The sequence below is a fragment of the Hyperolius riggenbachi genome, chromosome 11 (genome assembly GCF_040937935.1).
Source record: "Hyperolius riggenbachi isolate aHypRig1 chromosome 11, aHypRig1.pri, whole genome shotgun sequence".
Taxonomy (NCBI): domain Eukaryota; kingdom Metazoa; phylum Chordata; class Amphibia; order Anura; family Hyperoliidae; genus Hyperolius; species Hyperolius riggenbachi.
Genome location: NC_090656.1, coordinates 84273090 through 84295390, shown reverse-complemented (window position 1 = coordinate 84295390; position 22301 = coordinate 84273090). Strand labels below are relative to the sequence as shown.

Here is a 22301-nt window from a genome sequence, read left to right as displayed (position 1 = left end):
GTGACTGAGTGTCCTAGACTCCTAGTACAGTAAGAGTAAGTAGTAACAGTAAGAAGAACTAACTAATTACAATAATCAATCAGCGATCAGAAGGAAATGGAGTGTGGGTGTGTGTACACTCAGACACTGAGTGCACGCACGCAGGAGCTAGTAGCCTATGAACACAGTGACTGAGTGTCCTAGACTCCTAGTACAGTAAGAGTAAGTAATAACAGTAAGTAGAACTAAATAATTACAATAATCAATCAGCGATCAGAAGGAAATGGAGTGTGGGTGTGTGTACACTCAGACAGTGAGTGCACGCACGCAGGAGCTAGTAGCCTATGAACACAGTGACTGAGTGTCCTAGACTCCTAGTACAGTAAGAGTAAGTAGTAACACCAGTAAGTAGAACTAACTAATTACAATAATCAATTAGCGATCAGAAGGAAATGGAGTGTGGGTGTGTGTACACTCAGACAGTGAGTGCACGCACGCAGCAGCTAGTAGCCTATGAACACAGTGACTGAGTGTCCTAGACTCCTAGTACAGTAAGAGTAAGTAATAACAGTAAGTAGAACTAACTAATTACAATAATCAATCAGCGATCAGAAGGAAATGGAGTGTGGGTGTGTGTACACTCAGACAGTGAGTGCACGCACGCAGGAGCTAGTAGCCTATGAACACAGTGACTGAGTGTCCTAGACTCCTAGTACAGTAAGAGTAAGTAGTAACAGTAAGAAGAACTAACTAATTACAATAATCAATCAGCGATCAGAAGGAAATGGAGTGTGGGTGTGTGAACACTCAGACAGTGAGTGCACGCAGGCAGGAGCTAGTAGCCTATGAACACAGTGACTGAGTGTCCTAGACTCCTAGTACAGTAAGAGTAAGTAGTAACACCAGTAAGTAGAACTAACTAATTACAATAATCAATCAGCGATCAGAAGGAAATGGAGTGTGGGTGTGTGTACACTCAGACAGTGAGTGCACGCAGGCAGGAGCTAGTAGCCTATGAACACAGTGACTCAGTGTCCTAGACTCCTAGTACAGTAAGAGTGAGTAAGTACAAGTAGTAACAGTAAGTAGAACTAACTAATTACAATAATCAATCAGCGATCAGAAGGAAATAGAGTGTGTGTTGTGTGTGTACACTCAGACAGTGAGTGCGCACACGCAGGAGGTAGTAGTAGCCTATATGAACAGTGACAGTGAGTGTCCCTACGGGTACAGTAAGAGTAAGTAGTAAGTAAGTACAACTAACAATAATCAAACAGTAATGAGAAGGAAATAGAGTGTGTGTACACACAGACAGTGAGTGAGTGCACACACGCAGGAGCTAGCTAGTAGCCTATAAACAGTGACAGTCAGTGAGTGTCCTACTCCTAGTACAGTATAACTACAATACTATTAGTAAAGGACAGCAGAAATACTGGTATAGAATATGAGAGAAATAAACAGAGGACAGCTGCCCACAGAGGCAAGGCCCCCCTGAGGCCTAAACCTGTAAGCTTGCAGCAGCTGCCTGCAGTTCTCTAATGTAACACACAAGCTACTAACTAAAATACAATGTCTATCTAACTAACAACAATATAGGTGTATATGGCAGGTGTAGGTGAGCAAAAACGCTAGGTAAATGACCACAATAGAGCACTTGCTAAGCCAAAGCACAAAGGAGCAACTCTCTCTCTGTACAAGTCTCAGGCAAGCATGGAAAAACCTAACATGGCGGCCGCTATTTATAGGGTAGGGGCTGGCCAGGGTCCCCCTCTGTGATTGGCTGCCGTCAGAGGGCCTGGGAGCCCTCTGATTGGCTCTAAGGACATCAATCTGGGCTATGACGCTATTCGAGCTCGGTACCGAGCTCGAATAGCGCCGGGTGGCTCGAATAGCTCGAATAGTGAATGGGCTATTCGAGTGTACTCGGATAGCCCATTCGAATAGCTCCAACTATTCGGAGCTCGAATACCGAGCTCGAATAGCTGAAAAAGAGCTCGAATATTCGAACTACTCGAATATTCGAGCTCTGCTGAGCACCACTGCTGCTGGCTGCTTTGGCTGCTAAGATGTGATCTTTTTAGTAGTGTTCAGCAGCCTGGGAGAAGGCGCAAGAGCATTGGGTTGCTGACAGGCTAAGTCACAGCTTGCAAATCAGTACTACGAGCCCTTTGGAAAAAGCTAAAACTTTCAAAGGAGTTGATAGCTGTGCTATAGCCCCTGAGCAGTAACATGGAGAACTGGCAGGGGTGCAAGAAACTAGATGCAAAATACTTGATACCAACATCTGTTGTACATACCTGTGTGCTGAATTTATATTAGATCATTATGACAACTAGTAGCTATTGAATATTACATGCACAAGGAGCCAAATAAGGGCTGGTTCACAGAATCAGTGTTTAATGATGGCCATAGCGCTGGCCTTTTAAGCTCTGTCCATTCAAGTTATTGGACTACTGTTGGTATGATCGTTTACTATATTTCACACAAAAACCACACTTCATCCAATTGTTTCCCATCTTGCTTCGTCCAGGATTAGCTAACCGCAGCGCTTCCGGGTCTCCCTATGGGAGTCAAAATGCAACGCATCCGCCGAACAACAGGAAGCACTGCCAAAGGTTGCCAAATGCTTTTCTGGTCGTTAGCAGAAAGGAATTTGAGGGATACACTGGGCTGCTGGCTCAGACGCCCATCTGAACCAGCCCTTAGACTGCAGTTCTTATAATGTCAACAATTTCAAAATAGTGGTCCTTTAAACTGGCGGGAATCTTTATCCTGGTGGATAACTGGAAATGGTGTCATTAAATAAATTATTATTGATTTTCCCAGAAGTCTTTCAGGACAGACGGGGAAAGAATCAAGAATTTGGAAGCCTCTGTGTGGGATAACCAATTACAGGATCTTTCTACCACAAGCTTGATCATGAGCCAAGCAGATCTGTCCTACAGTGACTGATGAAGGTATAGTTACCTTGACCTGATGCTGGCTTTACAGATTTGTTCTGGAGCCACTCCAGCTTTTAAAGCCCAGGTCATTCAAGCAGAAGGAACAGAAATGAAGCAGGAACCTGTCTATTCTTTGCTGAATAAGCTCCTATAAGCGCTGCTGTAACCCACCTCACTATGGTTGACATAGAAGTGTCAATACCATTAATTTTCCGACAGAACACAATTAATGTAACGTTCGGAAATCATATGCCCTAATTCAGTTAATGTTTCCCGTGAGGTTTCTCATCTATAAATTATTCTTTCAGCATTTAGCAAGTGCAAGTGAAAACGTACTAAAAAGTAGGGATTAGTCAATGAGATGCAAATAATTCTGAGCAGATGCACAAGTTTATGCTGATTTTATGCAAATGTATGCAGCTTGAAAATAGCCCAAACGCTGCTGTTTCAGCATTTGACTGGTCCATTATGAAGCTGCAACTCAATCATTTGCAGCTCATTGACCATCTCTACAAAAAAGTATTTGTAATGAAAATTTTCCATTTTGTGGTGCCCTCCGGAGACTTTTCCTTGTTTAAAATCATCATAAAAAATTTGGCCCGCAATAAAGGTGGTGTTTTTGATTTTGGCCTGAAGTGAAATTAAACCGATAGCCACTTATGGAGAGGGAAGGATCCTATAGAGCCTCACCTCTCCTCCTTTCCACTAATTCCAGCATGGTCACCCACATTCCAGGTATTTGGCCAACTGGTTGAATGCACCTTCAGGGACCCTCGGCAGCACACGTGTCCCTGAGTGCTTCCAAAGACGTACTGTGCATGGAGGCGCGCTTACGCAGCCGCAGTACGGAGCCACCCGTCTTCAGAAGCACTTGGGGACACTACTGCTTCCAAGGGCTCCTAGATGCAGCACATTTGAACGGTGGACATCGCTGAGAAAGGACTTATTATTTTTTTAATGCGGCTATAGATTTCCTTTAAGTGATTGAGTTTGACACCTATGCTTTAGAACCTTGAAATAAAGCATTCTACAAGATGAGGCCTGGATTTTTACAAATGGTTATGCTGTCATGAAAATGAACTTAAAGAGAGTCTGAAGCCATAATTAAAATGGCGTTTTTCCTTATATATAGCAGGGGCATGTGTGCCCCTGCTAAAACGCCGCTATCCCGCGGCTGAACAAGGGTCCTTTCCCCTCCAAATCCACCCTGTGCTGCCCGGGGAGCGCTTCCGTGTGAGGCAGGGCTATGAGCTGCAGCCCGGCCTCACACGCGTCTATCAGCCGTGTATCTCCGCCTCTCCCCCGCCCCTCTCAGTCTGCCTTCGCTGAGAGGGGCAGGGGAGAGGCGGAGATCTGCCGCTGACAGACGCGTGAGGCAGGGCTGCAGCTCATAGCCCTGCCTTACACGGAAGCGCACAGGGGTAGCAAAATCTACGACCAAGTTGGTTGTGGATTTTGCAGGGGGGGGGGGTTGGAGGGGAAAGGACCCTCGTTCAGCCGCGGGATAGCGGCGGTTTAGCAGGGGCACACATGCCCCTGCTATATATAAGGAAAAAAGCCATTTTTATTATGGCTTCAGAGTCTCTTTAAGCTTTTTAGGGGTTCAGATGGTGAACAAATAACCTGTACAATCATAGAGCGGTTCCCATGGTGGTCAATAAAGTTTGCATATTAGCTGTATCTCTAACACAAGAAAACATTTGAAAACACATTAAGCAGGAAACCACACCACAGCTGTCTCTGATGCCTCTTTCCTAACCTTCCATGAGTTTTACCCACCTTGTGAAACATGTATTCAGTGCTTACAAGGGGATGCCAAGAACACTGTGGTGCAAATCAGTAAGCACTGATCCCATCCACATATTATCAGGCCTCCTTCACAATATAGGCATTGTTATGTGCATTTCGTCAAGGGATATAGTGTACAATTCACAAGAACGTCAGAAGTGGATGAGCTGTGCTGTGATATTATTGCGCTGTGAAGCAGTGTGTTGTGATAATTCAGTGCTGCACACATTTTCTGTGGTGAATGGGATCAGCAGCACAACGGATGGCAACACAGATGGCGTGTGAACGTGTGCGTTGAATTCAGAATGCATGGCCATCTGCATTTCATAATGTGAACAAGGCCTTATTGTTTGTTTATATAGTTATGAGATCTTCTGTAGCACTTTTACAAAGTCAGTAGTCCTGTCACAAGCTGTTCCTCAGAGGGGTTCACAATCGAATCCCTACCTAGTCTAGTGTGCCCATCATTGTCTATGGCCAATTTGAGGGCACCAAGCAACTTATTGGTCTGTTTTTGGTATGTAGGAGGAAACCCACAAAAACATGGGAAGAACACAAACTCCAGGCAGATCGTGTCCTAGATGAATTTTGAACCTGGGACCTAGCGCTGCAATAGGACAGTACTATTAACTACACCAATGTACCGCCCATGTTATCACAAAGTTTTAAGCAACCACACAAGCGCATGAGTATGTACTTGCGCATGCATGTTAGTATACACCAGCAATATCTGTAAAGCATTTTTCACCCGAGGGACCCAAAATACAAGCAACAAACGTTTTAAAGTAATTTTAGGGCATCTTAAAAAGCCTTAAAACAGGATGTCCTTAACTACCTGGGGACCGCCTGACGTCGATGGGCGTGGCCGCAGCGGCAGCCCCGGGACCACCTAACGGCAATTGGTGTCAAGTCCTGGGGCTGCAGTTTCCCAGGGAACTGCCGCACGCATGCGCAATCGTTCCCTGCCACTTTACGGAATGGAGTTCCGTGATTAGCCTGCTAGCCGCCGATCGTGGCTAGCAGACTGTTTGTAAACGAAAGGGGAAAGAAATCCCCTTTGTTTACATCCGGCTGCGCTGTACGAGATCGGCGATCCCCGGCCTTTGATTGGCCGGGGATCGCAGTCCTCTCATAGGCTAATGCCTATGAGAGGCGGAAAAGGACGAATTGCTGTCCTGTTCCATAAAGATCACGGAGGGGAGGAGGGAAGGGGGAGGAGAGGGAAGGGAAGGGAGGAGGGAGGGAGAGCCTCAGAGGTTTAGAGAAAAAAAAAACGGCCACAGCGATCGGACACCTCAGGACAGCATGTCCCCTTAGGGACAAAAAAAGAAAAAAAGAAAAAAAGAAAAAAAAAAAAAGGAGGCGAGTCCGATCGCTGGGCTCCATAGCTGGGCTGTGCAGGAGGCTGAAAAGCCTGCACAGCCCAGCTTAACAAAAATGAGCCTGGTCGTTAGGGGGGTTAACGCTGCGGTCGTCAAGTGGTTAAATCAACTCAGTGGTTTTGTAAACCGTGCACAATTTTATATACAAATTTTCCCTCTCTTTACTTAACCACAGTCCCATTTCATATTTAGTGGGATTCATGTTTTTGTTGTTTCGGTAAGTATGGATTTTTAGTGCATTTTGAATAAAAATTAATTTCATAATTACTAATGTAGAGATCACATGACCTACTAAATGGATTATGTCATACTTTAATTCTATAGGCTCTCCCCTATCAGGAAATATGTAGTATGGAAGGCCTTTAATTAATTTATAGTTTCTAAAATTATTAATAGGACCCAGAGTAGAGCATGTGGGTATGCATTTAAAGGGAACCTGAGGCGAGAGGAATGTAGAGGCTGCCATATTTATTTCATTGTAAACAATACCAGTTACCTGGCAGCCCTGTTGATCTTGCATAAGTAGAGTCAAAGCCCTGGAACAAGCATATGACTAATTCAGCAAAGCCAGAGCAAGCTGAGAGAGTACCTAATTAGCTGCATGCTTGTTCAGGGACTATGGCTAAAAGCATTAGAGACACAGTATCAGGAAGACCGCCAGACAACTGGTATTGTTTAAAAAGAAAAATATGGCAGCCTCCACATCCCTCTCACCTCGGGTTTCCTTTAAGCATACCCACGAATACTTGGTTATCACTCACTAACCAGCCCATTTTCTAAAGCATTCTAACCCCCCCCCCCCCCCCCCCCCCCGGTTGGTGTAAATTGCACTGGACCGGCGACTCTACAAAGTTGTGCTGTGACCTCTGAAGCTCCTCTTGTACACGGAGCACAATGACGTGCTGCTTGTGCATAGACAGGCTGAGAGGAGAGTAGCAGGAAGCAGGAGCGGACCGCATGATTAGACTTCCGCAGTCAAAGCACAACTTTGCTGAGTCGTCAGCCCAATGCAATTTACACTGGCCGGACCGGGGTGAGAAACCCCTTTAGAAAACAAGCCGGTAAGTGAGAGATTATTACCAAGTAAACATGGGTATCCTTAAAGAGACACTGAAGCAAAAGAAATGATATAATGATTTGTATGTGTAGTACAGCTAAGAAATAAAACATTAGGAGCAGTGACATGAGTCTAATATGGTTTCCAGTACAGGAAGAGTTCAGAAACTCCAGTCATCTATGCAAAAGAGCCATTGAGGTCCACGTCTTTCTAAGTTGCAGAGAGCTCTGTCTTCTGAAGCTTATTATCTCAAGTGCCTGTGACTGTATGGTTTTTGTTCCTGCAGAGGACAGGTCAAAAGTTCACAGGCCTGCTCTGTAAAATCATTTAGAATGCTGAGTAGTGTGTAAACTGCAAATACTAGAAAATAATGCAATGTTGTAAAACCACTATATAACAAAAATAAAAATGAGAATATTTTCTTTGCTACTAACGTTCTATTAATTATCTGTACTACGCACCCAATTCATTATATCATAATTTTTTTTTAACTTCAGTGTCTCTTTAAATGCACACCCATGAGCTCAGCTCAGAGTCCCTTTAATACTGGCTGGGCCACCATATGTGACATTTTGCAGAGCTTGGCAGTGAAAGGGTTAAGGAATTTAGACCGTAGCCATGTGAGACGGTTCATATAAATTAAACACTGACTATGGTCTAAGTTTAGTATTAAAAATGTTCCCCAAAAGTTATGTTATGCAGTCATCCGACACAGGATCATTAAGAATCTAAGTAATGAGTTTCAGCTTCCGCTACAAAACTCAACAGATGTGATGCGATATAACCCGCGCGTCTCTCTTTAGTTTTTATTTTTTTTCCTCTATCTTAATCTTTTCTGGAGAAATGGAAGAGCTATTTTCATTGCAGTGTCTTGCTGAGCAGAAAGGCAGTGTGTCCCTTCTCCTCCTAATGAAGTAATAAAGCAGAGCAGATATATAAACTAGATCTCCCCCACATTCCCTGGGGGGACAGGGCACCCATTCAAGGCTAGAGAATGGCTAAGCTATAATGGCAAACAAACTACCTTTGTGCACTCAGAAGGACTATACATCCAGCATATTGGATAATGGAATTTGAAAATAAATCCATTAAAGATTCTGTTCAATCTGCTGAACCAGAACTGATTAACTGAAAAATAATAACCATTATAACGATTGTGAGTAAAGACAAACGGGAGCGGTCTTTGAAACAAACAGCTGTCTTATTCAGGCCCCCAAAGGAACATGGGAAGTTGTAATATATCTGGAGCCAGGGCAGCAGCATGGCTTCTTTGTGGCCCAAAGCTCTTTTGTGCTGATAAAACCATTCCGCAGTACAACCACAGCATCATTTGTAATTACAATATTAGCCAACCTAGGCAATTCACACATTGGGAACGTCTGTTTAAAATCCTAGCTTAATACACTACTCAGTAAAAAGAAAAATAGTAATAGTTTAGTCAATGTTTTTCAATGATATTATGCTTTTATCAGTTCACTTTAAGGCCCCGTCTACACTAGCAGGGTAACGCCGTGTTGTGCTACTCTATTTTACCGCGTTGGGCCACAAAAGCAATGAAAGTCTATAGAGACCTTAACACCTATTGCGGTCTGATGAAATGCACCAGAAGTATCCAATCTGGCACAAGTGCTGCATTGTGATACCGCAAGCACCACCCTTAACGCATGGTGCTTGGGGTAATGGAAGTCTATGGGCGACGCAGTAAGTGTAGACGCAGGTGCGCGGTCTACACTTCTTCGCTGTTCCTCTATTAAAGGGATTGCCAGGCATCACCGGTATGTGATGGGTCAGAAGAGGTCTGCTTGTCTGCCTTTTACCACATAATGCACATCACTCCGGGTACTCTGGAAAACCTCCGCTCCCGGCAATAATTATTGTCTTTGCAGGAACACATTTTTGCCTAGGTCTGGTTTTCACAACATAGAAGTTCTTTGATTAGCCGAATTCAAAAAATTACCTTTGTTTGGAATTGGCTACATTTAAAATGGCTGGTCAGAAGCAGCACTTTAAGGCTTTGATTTGCTGGTCACAGTCAAATGCTTTGACACATGAGCAACACTCGTCACGAGTCCAGTCACTGACAGATTGCTGTACCACAAAGTTGCTTTCCTTATGGCATGTAACCGTCTCAGAGTTAAAACTGTGACGCCCCCTTGCACTCTCAACAGGATTATGCAATTCAAATAGTGCCACCATCCATATGGCCTATTACTAACTCAACTGAGCTGCTTCTGGGAAATGTGACAAAATGTAGACAGGATTTCTAGCTGCGGATGCCTTGCTTCACACCTACAAAAGTAAAGTAGCACTTGGACTATCAAGAAGGTATTTTTTGAATTTGTGGCCGGAGATGTGCTTCTTCAAACCTCTAATATAGAGATTACAATTGTCAACATTTCAATGGATGTTCCTTCTTGTTAAGGAAAAGCCAAACCATTTATTTCAGTTTTATTTGCAGCTGTGATGAATATAAAAAACATTTTCAACGTATAACTGAACTTGCCAGTGAAAGGACATTATTGTTTTGCCTGCCAGAAATGAACAGAAAAGTCAAGGATAATGCCTACCTTTGTGCTACAGAAGGAAAGATTAGTACTCTGCATCCTGCTCCTCCCCCCCCCCCACCCCGGCCAATCTCTTAATCACAGTACGGCTCCTTGCTTTAGTCTATTGTTACTCCATGGAAAAAAAGGCATAAAGGCATAGAACATGACTCACGACAGCCCAAATTATCTGTGGCCAGATGTCTGCACCCATCATTGCCCCACCCTCCAAAAAAATATTATGCAATTCAAATTTTGTTGCACAAAGGTTTCATTATTGCAACATGAAAATCTGAAACTATGAATAAAACAGCTTATAGGTGCCCAAGACCATCACAGTAAAAAGTGGGGAGATTCCTCGCCCTCGGGGCAGTTTTTAGCCTTTTTTTCACCCCAGACAAGTCCTGTGTGACCCCTGCCCCACACTACATACACACACTAAAGAATACGTACCCTGTGGTATTAAGGTGGATGTTTAACACAGGGAGTCCCCGGGATACAAACAACTCACCGATCCTGCCGCCTTTCATTGCACAACCCCTTCCTGCTCTTCCACAGCTTGGTGTGAAAATGTAAAATAAATCACAGCAGAAGCTGTGCTCTCCTCTCCACTGGAGTCAAGTGCTGTGCTTGTCCGCTCTGCCTAGTGCCCAGCATCTCCTACCACATGTTGCATGATTACACACGACATGAGGAGAGTGAGGGGCCAGCACCAGAGGAAGCAGGAGACAAACAGGTTGGTCACATAGGCACAGGTCTGGACTCTGGCACGGAGGCGAGAGCACTGCTTTTGCTGTGCTATACTCTGTATTTACACATTGGGCTGGGGGATTGCAGGAGGGGGACAGTGGCACAAGGGGAGAGAGAGAGACACAAAGGGGGACAGAAGGAGCCTAGATACAGTTGGACAAAGGGATGCACAGGGGAGGCAGAGGTAGCACAAGAGGACAGAAGGAGGCACAAGGGGACAGAAAAAGGCATGGGGACAAAGGAAGGGGCAGAGGGATGGGAAGAGGCCTGAGGGCGAGAAGTCACAAAGGGGGACAGGAGGAGGCACGAGGGCCAAAAGGAGTCACAAAGATGGATGGAGGGAGCCATAGGGGGACAGAAGGAGGCACAGAGGGGGCAGAAGGAGGCACAGAGGGGGACAGAAGAAGGCACAGAGGGGGACAGAAGGAGGCACAAAGGGGGACAGATTGAGACACAAAGGGGGACAGAAGTAGGGACAGGGGGACAGACAGTTGCAGGGGGGCAGAGGTGGCACAGGGGGACTGAAGATGCACATGGAGACAAGAGGCAAAGGGGGACTGAAGGAGGAACCGAGGGGGATAGGTAGTACAATGGGACAGAAGGAAGCACAAAAGGGGGCACAGAAGGAGGCAAAGGAAGGCAGAGGTGGCACAAGTGGACTGAAAGAGGCACATGGAGGCATAAAGGAGGGCACAGAAGGAGGCACAGGGGGACAGTAGGGGGCAGAGGTGTATGGGGGACTGAAGGAGGCACAAGGAGACACAAAATGGGAACGAAGGATGCACAAGGAGAAAGAGGGATGCACTAGGGAAGCGGGCAGGGGTGTGGGGGGGGGGGCACAGAGGGATACAGTGGCAGCTTCCTTCAACTTATACTACCCGAACACAGCAAAAGCAGGTGATAGAACACATGTGGGGGTGGTGCTTAGTCTGGGGGAGGGCTTCATTCAGGAGCGGGACTTAATCCAGGTGCATGGGGCCCCAAGGACCAATGGCACTCCAGACAATGGTCTATAATGCCTATGCCTAAAAACGCCTGTGCTCACACTCAAACCCCCCTTCCACTTGTCATGTGGTACCAGCAGTGGCGGGGTCCACATCCAATGGTTGCCAGTGAGTTAGGAGGCATGGAAGTGGTGAGGATCACTGTCTGCTAATGCTAATAGTTCGGATCCATTTTAACAGGTGATACACTTAATCTTGACCAGAAGTTTGTGTTTCTTTATCAAACAATGTTTAAGAAAAACTGTACTAATATTCGTCAGAATACAACTTTCTGCCATTCTGTATAAGCAACACAGCCTATTATCATTTAACACATGGATAGATGAGATATGTCATTTCCAGCCACAACATGTACATCAAACAACCATCCAGCAACAAACCCACTTGGAATGATGAGGACAGTAATTCAAACATTCAGCTTAAAAGTATAAAAATAAAACATTGAGGGCATCTAAAGTAAAAACCTGAGGTAAAACGATGTATAATTTACCAGGCCTACAGAGAAATAAATCACATCCATGCCTTCGATTAATAATAATCTATGTCAGATTCCCTGAGGGAAGCACTGCTGAAAACCAGGGCTGCACATATAACATTTGATTTTATAGCTGGAAATGCAAGCTTGCATTTCGTCTTGGTGAGAAAAGCATGAGTGTTTGTCCAGAAGTCATATTCATAAAGGCGGATGTGGCCTACAAATTCATCACTTGCAAAGAAAAAGCCAGAGGTGTTATGCTTTAAAGCCGTTTATCAGCAATAGGGATGGTACTGGACCATCTACTACTGGACATGTTCTATTTTTGTTGACTTACCTGGAGGGCAAGTTTGCTATTACAGTTTGTATCATAACTGGAGATGTGCTGAGTAAATATGTCCATCACATGTCATATCTGAGCCATCACCTCTGCAGCAGTTGCTCCAACCCACTACTGTTCACTGACATAAAGATGGCATCTGTGTCTTGCTGTTCAGCAGCAACTCGCAGAGCCTGGGTTTTACAAGACCACCTAATTGCAGGATAAGCGTGCAGAAATGCACACAAGCAAAGGACCACTATGAAGTAGGCCACAAAGTCTGCAGACCCTCCCACACCCCACTTTTCAATACTAGATACCCACAAATAATTGCTTGCTCACATATACTCCCCCCACCTTTAAATTTGCATACCCTGCCCTTGTGGGCTAGATTTAGTACTCAAGACCTTTGAAAAATCATTTCCATAATTTAAATAATCCACGCCCACTTAATGCCATTTGGCTAATTTTTAATGATGCAATGATTGCCGTTTATATAGCTTCATACCACCATTTTGTTTGTTTTTTATTATTTCATGACTGACCTGAGGAAACAGTGGGTGTTCTTCCGGGAAACACTTCACTTTTAATAAACCCCCATTTCTTCCCTTCTGCCTCCCCACTTTTCTTTATACCCTGCTGCCAAGTTGCCTAGTCATGTAGTAGACTGATCCCATGATTACAACAGGCAGCCCCTCCCACTCTGCGCTCCTTACTGCAAAGGACTAATTTAATTAATGCACAACTGAGGCATGTAAGAAAATGCAATATATTTTATAAAATCCACAAAGTATAGAGCTAACCTGACGAGAATTGCAGTTTTTCCAGCAAAAGTAGAGCTTTTCTTAAAATAATATTTCCAGTGAAAGACAGAGCCTCGCATGTAAGGCTCTGTGGATCTCAGGGTTAATAACTCACCCGCTTGTCCATAATTAACGTCAGAAACATCACCCCTCGGAAAAGCCACCATGGCATTTAGGAAGCCCTGGTCATCCCCATCTGCATTGCCAGCCCCAGGCTCGGCAGCTGCTACCTAATTGGTGGCTGCTGAGTTGGAGGCAGGCTGTGGTGATGCAGGTGGGGGAGTTCCTGGGGCTTCTGACAGCTTCCTGCAGCCATCCTACGCCCACCCAGTTTCCAAACGATCTTCTGTTCCCTTGCCACGGCTCACTTTCTCTTCTTGCAGTCACCGTCCACTGCGCCTGTGCGGCCCTGGTCACGCGCTCCCGGCAGATTTTCTCGTACTATGCCTGCACAGGACACTCCTGGCCAAGGAAGGGTACACAAGGATGCACAGAGCCACGCAGGTGCAGTGGACTTCGACTTGGAAGTCAGCGGTGAAGAAACTGAGCCGTGGCAGAGGACCGGAGGATAGTTTGGAAAAGGCATAGGCACAGGACAATTGCAGGGGGCTGGCAGAAGCATCAGGTAAGTGAAACATTTTTTTTTGGTTTTTGTTTTTACATATCTTCAGGTCCACTTTAAGACAGAGCCTTACATGACAGGCTCTGTCTTTTTCATTGGAAGTATTCTTTAAATAAAAATGCATTTCTTTGAATGGAATACCTTCTTATATACCTTCTACATATCTTATGTAACCGTAAACTGCAGAGCAGCATGAATTTCACAATGCATGGTCCATAAGCAGGACATTCTGGGTGAATACTTGAAATAAAGCAGGAAAAGACTTGTCAAAGAGCAGCTGTTAATGATGCGGATGATGAACAGTGACACAAGAAAGGATGACGATGCTCAGATCCAACAGCATGCAGGCCCTCTACCGGCCCCGGGCTACATCTGAAGACAGCAATAGCTACTGAAACACAGCTTAGTGAGCTGACTAAATATAAAGATGGAAGGTTAGATTGATGGAGAGAGTTTGGACATTCAAACCAGATACCTAGTGCAATTTATTACGAATATCAAGCATCTTTAAAGAAGAACTGTACTAAAAATAACGTAATGAATACAATTGCTTATCTTTTTACAATATTAATTTATAGATTAGTCAGTGTTTGACCAATGTAAAATCTTTCCTCACCCAATTTATATTCTGAAATATATAACAGGTTGTGAAATCTTTAGTCCTTCCAGGTGATCTCTGAGCACAAAACTTGCAAATGGACATTCCACAGAGGGAGGTATGGCTTGCTTGGTAGTTAGAAGCAGCCACTATTTCCCACAATGCAACAAGGTTTAAAACAGGTCTAAAACATTTGGTAATCGTGATTAATTTGGTAATTAGGTGGATAAACCAGGGAAAATGATCAAAAGATGCAATTCATAAACTAGTAGCTATGACTGACATCCTTCTCCTCTGATGAGCTCTCCTCTGCATACAATTAATCTTCTGCACAATTAAATTCAAAAGGTTCCATATTCACATCTAAAATACCTCACAGAATTACTTTACCTGCAGAAATCAGCTGTCCTAATCTCTGTCAGAAAAAGTGGGCGTGGTTACTCCTTGTTTGCCTTTGTAAATTGTGTAATTACTGAAAACAGGTCTAAAACATTACACCAAACCATCAGTAGACTAAAAACAATCTGTAGACTAGTCTAAACTGCTTAGTGAATTGAGGCCATTGTGTCTATCCACAAGAATAGCTTGGCAGATTTAAAGTGGATCTGAGGTGAACTTTTACTCATTGCAGAATTGTGTTCCTCTCCTATTGTTTATAAGGCATTCCTCAAGCCAAATTTTTTTTTTGTTTTTGTTTTAATACTTTAATTCCCTATAAACTAAATAAACCACGCCCACAGGTTTTCAGAGAGCCTTGGCAGTAGCAAGGGCTCGTGGGAGCTTAGTCTGGGCAGGAGGAGGAGGAGTTACTAGCCATTGATTTCAGAGGCAGAGGGGAGGAGGGAGGAGGGGGATTAGGTTTTTTTTCACAGGCTTAGTGATCAAGATACAGATAAGCCTGTCTCTGTGTAATGTTTACAAACAACATGGTTGCTGTCATTGTATCACAGGAAGAAATAATAATTTTCTATTAAAGCTGTTTGCAGCTAGATTTGCTGTGTAAACTATCTAAACTTTAGATAAGATATATAGACAAGTTACTTGTCACAGTTAGTTTTTCATCTCGGATCCGCTTTAAGATGGGGAATAATCTACAAGTCTACGATGCTGGAGAATAGCGTGCAATGCAATGAATGCAAGCTCTTCACAAAATGGCAGCTAGTGTTTACAATGAGCAATGTCACATTGTTTTTTAAAGAGACCCTTAAAGTGAACTGCTGCCACTGAATACAGCCACTCCTAGGCTGGGTTCACTTTGCAGCCTAAATCAGTACATTTCCCATAATGGATCACAACAGAGAAGGGGCAGGTCAATTAATCCTATGTTGGCCATGGGATCCATTTAAACATGTTCCCAGTTGCCCATTCTATTGTGTTGGTTGCAGTAACAGAACTCAAGTCCCAACCTGCACCATTTTTATGGACATTAAAGAAGTCAGAATAGCATTGCTATTATATGCTTGATGCAGCAGAAAGAGCTGAAGAAGGTTTTGGTATCATAGAGGAAGACAACGCATGCGCTTTCACCAACACCACAAACCTATTGTGTGGCCATAAGAAGCATTGTGTTAACCTTTAACAAGAAAATTAAAAATCTTCATTCTAAAACTTTTTCTATCTGTTCCACCTGGACTTAAGATCTGTGCCAACCCCCCTATTTTACCATACTATTAATCCTGTACAAGAAGATGGCCAAGAAATGAAGGCAGTGACCCAATTTATTTTCTAGGCTTAATGATTAATACCATGGTCATGAAAATTGAGATTTCCTGCTTCGGAGGAACTCTATGTCAAATCTTAAAAAAAAAACTGAAAAGCATCAGTTTGCCAACAAAAGTCAGGACAGTTAAGATTAGGATGGTCTTTCTAACAAAGAATTAGAATAATCATAAATTCAGCAAACCTGTGGCAATGCAAAGACTAGTGAACAGAATAGTCTTGCTTATGATGGCCATTGTAGTGAAAAGCAAATAGCAAATCTTCAAATGACCCTGTGCTAGTTCACTTTTTTTTATACACAAGTTAAAAGCTCCACTTCATAGTTATCATCAGAGTGAGGGCTGGTGAGCGCTTCTGAGCACTGTAACCCTATGAGGGTGTTCCCACAGCAACGTTGTGATTTTTTTTTTAATCTCGAACATTCTGCATGTAGCATTTTTTGGGAGCGATTCAGCTTTAAAGAGACTCTGTAACGTCAAAAAGATCCCCTGGGGGGTATTCCCCTCGGGTGGGGGAAGCCTCCGGATCCTAATGAGGCTTCCCACGCCGTCCTCTGTCCCACAGGGGTCTTGCTGCAGCCCTCCGAACAGCCGGCGACAGAGCCGACTGTCAGTTCAATATTTACCTTTGCAGGCTCCAGCGGGGGCGCTGTGGCTGCTCTCGGCTCCGAACTACACGGAAATACCCGATCTCAGTCGGGTCCGCTCTACTGCGCAGGCGCCGGAAACTTGCGCCTGCGCAGTAGAGCAGACCCGACGACGATCGGGTATTTCCGTGTAGTTCGGAGCCGACAGCCGTCAGAGCGCCTGCGCAGGAGCCAGGAAGGTAAATATTGACGTCATTATTCTCGGAGGGCTGCAGCGAGACCCCTGAGGGACGGAGGACGGCGTGGGAAGCCTCATTAGGATCCGGAGGCTTCCCCCACCCGAGGTGAGTACCCCCCAGGGGATCTTTTGATGTTACAGATCCTCTTTAATGAATGTGCAAGAATGCTCATTCATTCAAAAATCGCTCTGAAAATTGCTTTACGAAATCGCTAGGCACTCAGTGCAATGTAAAGTCATTAGACGTCAATGGTCAGGTAAACAGCACTGAAAGCTTTTGGTTCTATTTTAAATCAGACATACTGTTAAAGCCAGCTTAGTATGCATGAATAGTCCTTTCCATACACTAATATATGGAAAAATGAAAAACTGAGGGGAAAAAAAAACAAAACGTGTTCACCCTAATCAACACCATTCTGGAATTGTCCCTGCCCTTCTAGTGACATTACACTCAGACGATTTCCTACCTTAATCAGGGAGGCTGAGAAATTTACATTAGTGCAGACATTCTAGGAATGCCAATCATCTTTGCCATGGAGCCGAATCTCTCTCTCAAAAAAATGTCCTCACAATTACCAGCTACACTTACCAAATCTGGTGTACTGAAGAAAGCCACAAACCTCATCCCCCCAGATGTCATGGTAATGAAATGCCACTCCACAACAAGGATAAAGCTAGGATGGCAATGCATGCACAAAACAGGGAAGCCTAATTTACATGTTTTTACATGTTTACATGTTTTGCACAGACCTGTAGCGTCAAATCCCAGTGAAATGGTTTGAGGACTTGGAGGTAAATGTTAGCTAAATGACATGTCCATGTCAGGGACAGCAGCAATTACGCAGACTGTATTAATTAGAGTGTGGGATAAATAATGGCTAGCAAAGGACTAAATGTACAGTGTGCACACAGGATAGTGTTCAAATGCACATCTTAGATAATGTTTTTTTTTTTTGTTTTTTTTTTACAGAAAAAAATACATAATTAGTTGGCTTAGGAACTGAGCTTTAATAGGTATGTGAGGGTATATAACCGTGATTTTTTAATTTGCGGGCTTATAATTAGCGATAGACACTAAACTGAAAAATTGCACCTTTATTTCCAAATAAAATATTGGCGCCATACATAGTACTAGGGAAATATTTTGAAAAGTTGCAATAACCGAGACAAATGGGCAAATAAAATGTGTGGGTTTTAGCCACAGTAGAATGTTTTATTTTAACACTATAATGGGCGAAAACTGAAATAATTTTTCTTATTTCAATAAAAAGGTGTTTAAAATAATTCTTAGCATAATGTACCTCCCAAAGAAAGCCTAATTGGTGGCGAAAAAAAACAAGATCTAGTTCAAGTCGATGTGATTAGTTGTGATTAAGTTATTGGCAAAAGAATGGGAGGAGCGCTGACAGGTGAAAATTGTTCTGGTCCTAAAGGGGTAAAAACTCTCAGTGGTCAAGTGGTTAAAGGAACACTATCAATTAAAAACAACTTTTTTATACTGTATGTTAGGGCACACATTACCACAAGTTCTAGGAGCATTTGTTTTTTCTTCATACAGCCCTACATTTCTGCTGTAAAATCATCCTGTCCATTTTAGATACAAAAATGGTTGGGCTCTGCAGGACTAGACTAGACTGGTTGCTATAAACTCCTCAGTGTATAGTTTATCAGCCACCTTGCTGAAAGAATCTCATTGAGATGGTGGCAAGTGGTTAAGAATAGAGCAATGTGTGTTTATTGTCTTCACTTCTCTGTTTACAAAGGCATTATCAGGATCTTTATCACTATGTCTCTCCCTCCCAGCAGCCAGTCAGTCAGGAGTAGTGTACACATATATTCCTAACTGCTAGTTATATTACAGCACATCTAGCCACCTGTAACCTCTGCCGATCAGCCTCCTCCTCAGCCTCTCTTATATGCTGTGACACAGTGACATATATTTCTGAGCTGTGTGAGCAATGAAGGATAATTTTGAAGCAGGGAGACAACTGGGTGAATAAATAAAGTGTCCCTAGCACTAGTTGTAATGTGTACCCTAATATAGAGTATTAAAAAAAGTTGCTTTAATTTATAGTGTTCTTTTAACACTCAAGTTGTAAAAAATTGCTCTTAGGGCTCTTTTCCACAGACAGCTGAACTGCGCATTTGTCAGGTAGTTCAGCCTTATCACCATGAGCACCTTTTGGCTGCAATTACATGCAGCCAAATGGCGTTTGGTAGCGCTACACGTGTTATCGTCGTTTGGCACGTAGTGTTGTGACCTGTCAGCAAAAAAACACTACATGTCATGTCTAAGCATAGCCGCACTCAGATGCGACTCTATGGTGGGACTGCCTGTTCACTGCCTGTGCCAAGCACTAGCGAGTGTCGGGAGAATGAGAGCATCTGACAGGCAGTGAATACAATGCCTTAAGCCTCCCAAGGAGAAGAGCTCTAAAGGTGGCCAGTATAACCAAGCTTATACATGTAACAAACGCTGGAGAAGCAGCCGCGGTGAACAGCGCTACCACCGCAGCTGTCTCCAGCTCCCTGTTTAGCAATGTAGCTGTGCCTCAGGCGGGTCTGTCAGTTGCACATAGGGTTGCTTTTTCGCGTGCGTGCGCGCACAGACAGGACCTTTATGCGGGGAGGAGGTGCGTCAGCTGACCGGCCGGTCGGCTGACGTCAGAGGAGACGTTCGTCGCTCCTCATTGGTTGATAGGAGGAGGGCGTGCCTGAAGGGTCTCCTCTGCTTCAAAAGCCTAGCTGAATCACTCGCAACTTGTCTGCTGTTGCGAATACTCTGTGTTAGCGCTCAGACCTTTAGATAGTTCCGGTGTGCTTTGATCCGGGAGGAAACCGGGGATTTCACACTAGATAGGAATTGTTGATAGCCTTAAAGATTTACATTACTGTGTTATTATTTGTGCATGACTCTGGCTTGTTCTGACTACTCTCCTGCTTTGTGACTTTGTACCTCTGCCCATCTGATCCTGCTGCCAACTCTGCTTGCTTTAACCTTTCTGTCTCTGCCTCCTGATTTTGTACTGCCTCTGTCTGTCTGTTGCCGAACCCGATCTGTCTGACTCCTCTACTCTCACCAGAGGGCCCTTGACTCTGGTGAGGGGCACTGTACTGTTAGTACCCAACAGCTCCTCTGGTGAGGTATTGCCAAAGCTATTAGTACTACCGTTGCCAAACCCGATCTGTCTGATCACTCTACTATCACCAGAGGGCCCTTGACTCTGGTGAGGGATATTGTACTGTTAGTACCCACCAGCTCCTCTGGTGAGGTATTGCCAAAACTATCAGTACTACTGTTGCACCATTCACTCATTGCATTTGTCACATCAGCTTCTTATATACCAGCATTATAGGTGATTCTGCAGATCACCATATAATCAGGTATATATCTGCATTATAGGTGATACTGCAGATCACCTAATAATCAGAATTCTGTTCTTTGCTGACAAATTGTTACAATACACAAGTAGATTTTTTTTTTGGGGGGGGGGGGGGGGCATAAAAAACAGCTTAGCACTGGAGCCTGGATTGGTGAAGGCATCCTCCAGCATGGGGAATGTCAAAATGAGTGTTGCCAGTGTTTAAACCACAACAAACTGCTTTAGGGAGAAATAGACATGTGTCTATATATGCTATCCAATTGAGTTTCTATTTATGTGGGTAGGTGGAACATACCAAAAAGTGGTGTTCCATCTACCAAACACCATTGTTGGACTGTTTGGCTTTTCCGCGATCAGGAAGCAAATAAGACATACATGAAAAGGCTGGCTATCACTAACCATCTTTATTAAGGCAAAGATGGAATCTATTAATAACTGGTATGAACTAAAATGACTACCGTATACTGGGAAATGATGTTGCCATTTAGGTAGGGCTGTGCTACCCATCAAAACTAGCACAGATAATGGCCCAAAAGAACAGTCACACAGAAGACGAGGAAGCTACTGAGAAACTAATGAACTTACTCGGTTATTTCTTCAGTCACAGTGTGTTCTACCTGCAGCCGAGAATTGACCTCTATGAAGTAATGTTTGCCGTGTTTATCTACAAGGAATTCCACTGTACCAGCATTCTCATAGCCAACCTGATTAAGAAAAAAAAAGAGAGAGATCATTAGAGTGTCTCCATTTAGATGATCATGCACAGAAAAAAAGTAATAGGGTAATTGGTATAGGTACAATACTTTGTGCAGAATAATCCACAAAAAAATAAACTATACATTGAAAATACAATAAATGCAATAACATACAGTATACATTTCTTTTGACCTTTGTCCAGGAGCACCTACAATAACCAGTGCCACACTATACTTTGGCCCACAAAGTCCTCAGTTTTCTCTTAGGTTATATATTCACTCCTCGTCATAAAATGTCTTTAAAACCACCAGCAAGCAAGAAAATACTCAAAATAATTTTGATAGTACTTTTCATCATTTTGGGGTATTTTTTCAATTCTAAATTGCCTTAGGCCTACAACCCACTAGGAGCACTTTTCTGAGTGCTTTGTAATGTAAAAGCTTTTGCTCCTGTAATGCTATGGGTGTGATCCCACTTGAGCAATGTGATTTTATAAAAATCCCCCATAGCATTGCATTAGCAAGAGCTCTACAACTCACTAGCGCTTAAAGGCTGCTAGTGGGTTTGAGCCCTAAAAGTTATTTTAAATATGAAAATGATTTCCTAGGAGATAATTCAGGAAAAAAATTGATTGCATTTGAGCCTTATGCTAGGTACACACCATACAATTTTCTGGCAGATCCAACTACTAGATACATTTTTTTCCAACATGTCCGATCTGAATTTTGAACAATTTTCCAATGGATTTCCATAAAAGTGAATGGAGATCGGACAGGCTGGGAAAAATCGATCTGGCAATTAAATCTGCCAGAAAATTGTATGGTGTGTACCTAGCATTAGGGATTTTTGACTTCTGGCACCTTGAGTTTACAGATAATGTCTTCCCTTACATAGTTATATAGATAGTGCAAAAAAGAGTGACAGCCACTCAATTAAGGGGAAGGCAGGTCACCAAAATACGTATATAAGTAGCGCAAAAAAGAGTGACCGCCACTTAATGAACTATAAAATTACAAAACTTTATTAGTCAATAAAAACTTCCAATCACCAGCTAATTCCCCAAACCATGCCCCCCCCCCCCCCCCCCCCAATAAAAAACTGCATTGGCTATCTTAACAGGAGCGCTCCTGATCACACACCCATAAACGGTTGCACCACATGCATACAATCTAGATCGGCCGATCTCTTAAAACTAAAATCATGTGGAAACTGAACTGCAGTGACCGGGTACCTGGTGTCGCGGGACGCCGCAATATAGCTGTGAGCTATTCTACACTTTGAAGAAAAGGTAAAAGCTTATGTTTCCACATGGTGGTTGCCAGAAGAGGAACTTTTGCTGCAAGTGACTGTCAATGTTACACTGGGGCCATGCATGGCTGTTGCGGAATCACAGCTGATGGCTCACAATAAGGTGGAT

The 22301-nt window shown here is 43.6% G+C and overlaps 1 protein-coding gene across 6 annotated transcripts in view; it reads right to left on the bottom strand.

The window, feature by feature from the left end:
• Positions 1–22301, bottom strand: part of PC (pyruvate carboxylase) — a 1086793-nt gene that overhangs the window by 538111 nt on the left and 526381 nt on the right. For all 6 annotated transcript variants that reach the window (XM_068259507.1, XM_068259508.1, XM_068259509.1 and 3 more), the window contains one exon: positions 20774–20892. In XM_068259507.1, the coding sequence (XP_068115608.1) occupies positions 20774–20892 (119 nt within the window). The remainder of the gene's footprint in view (positions 1–20773; positions 20893–22301) is intronic.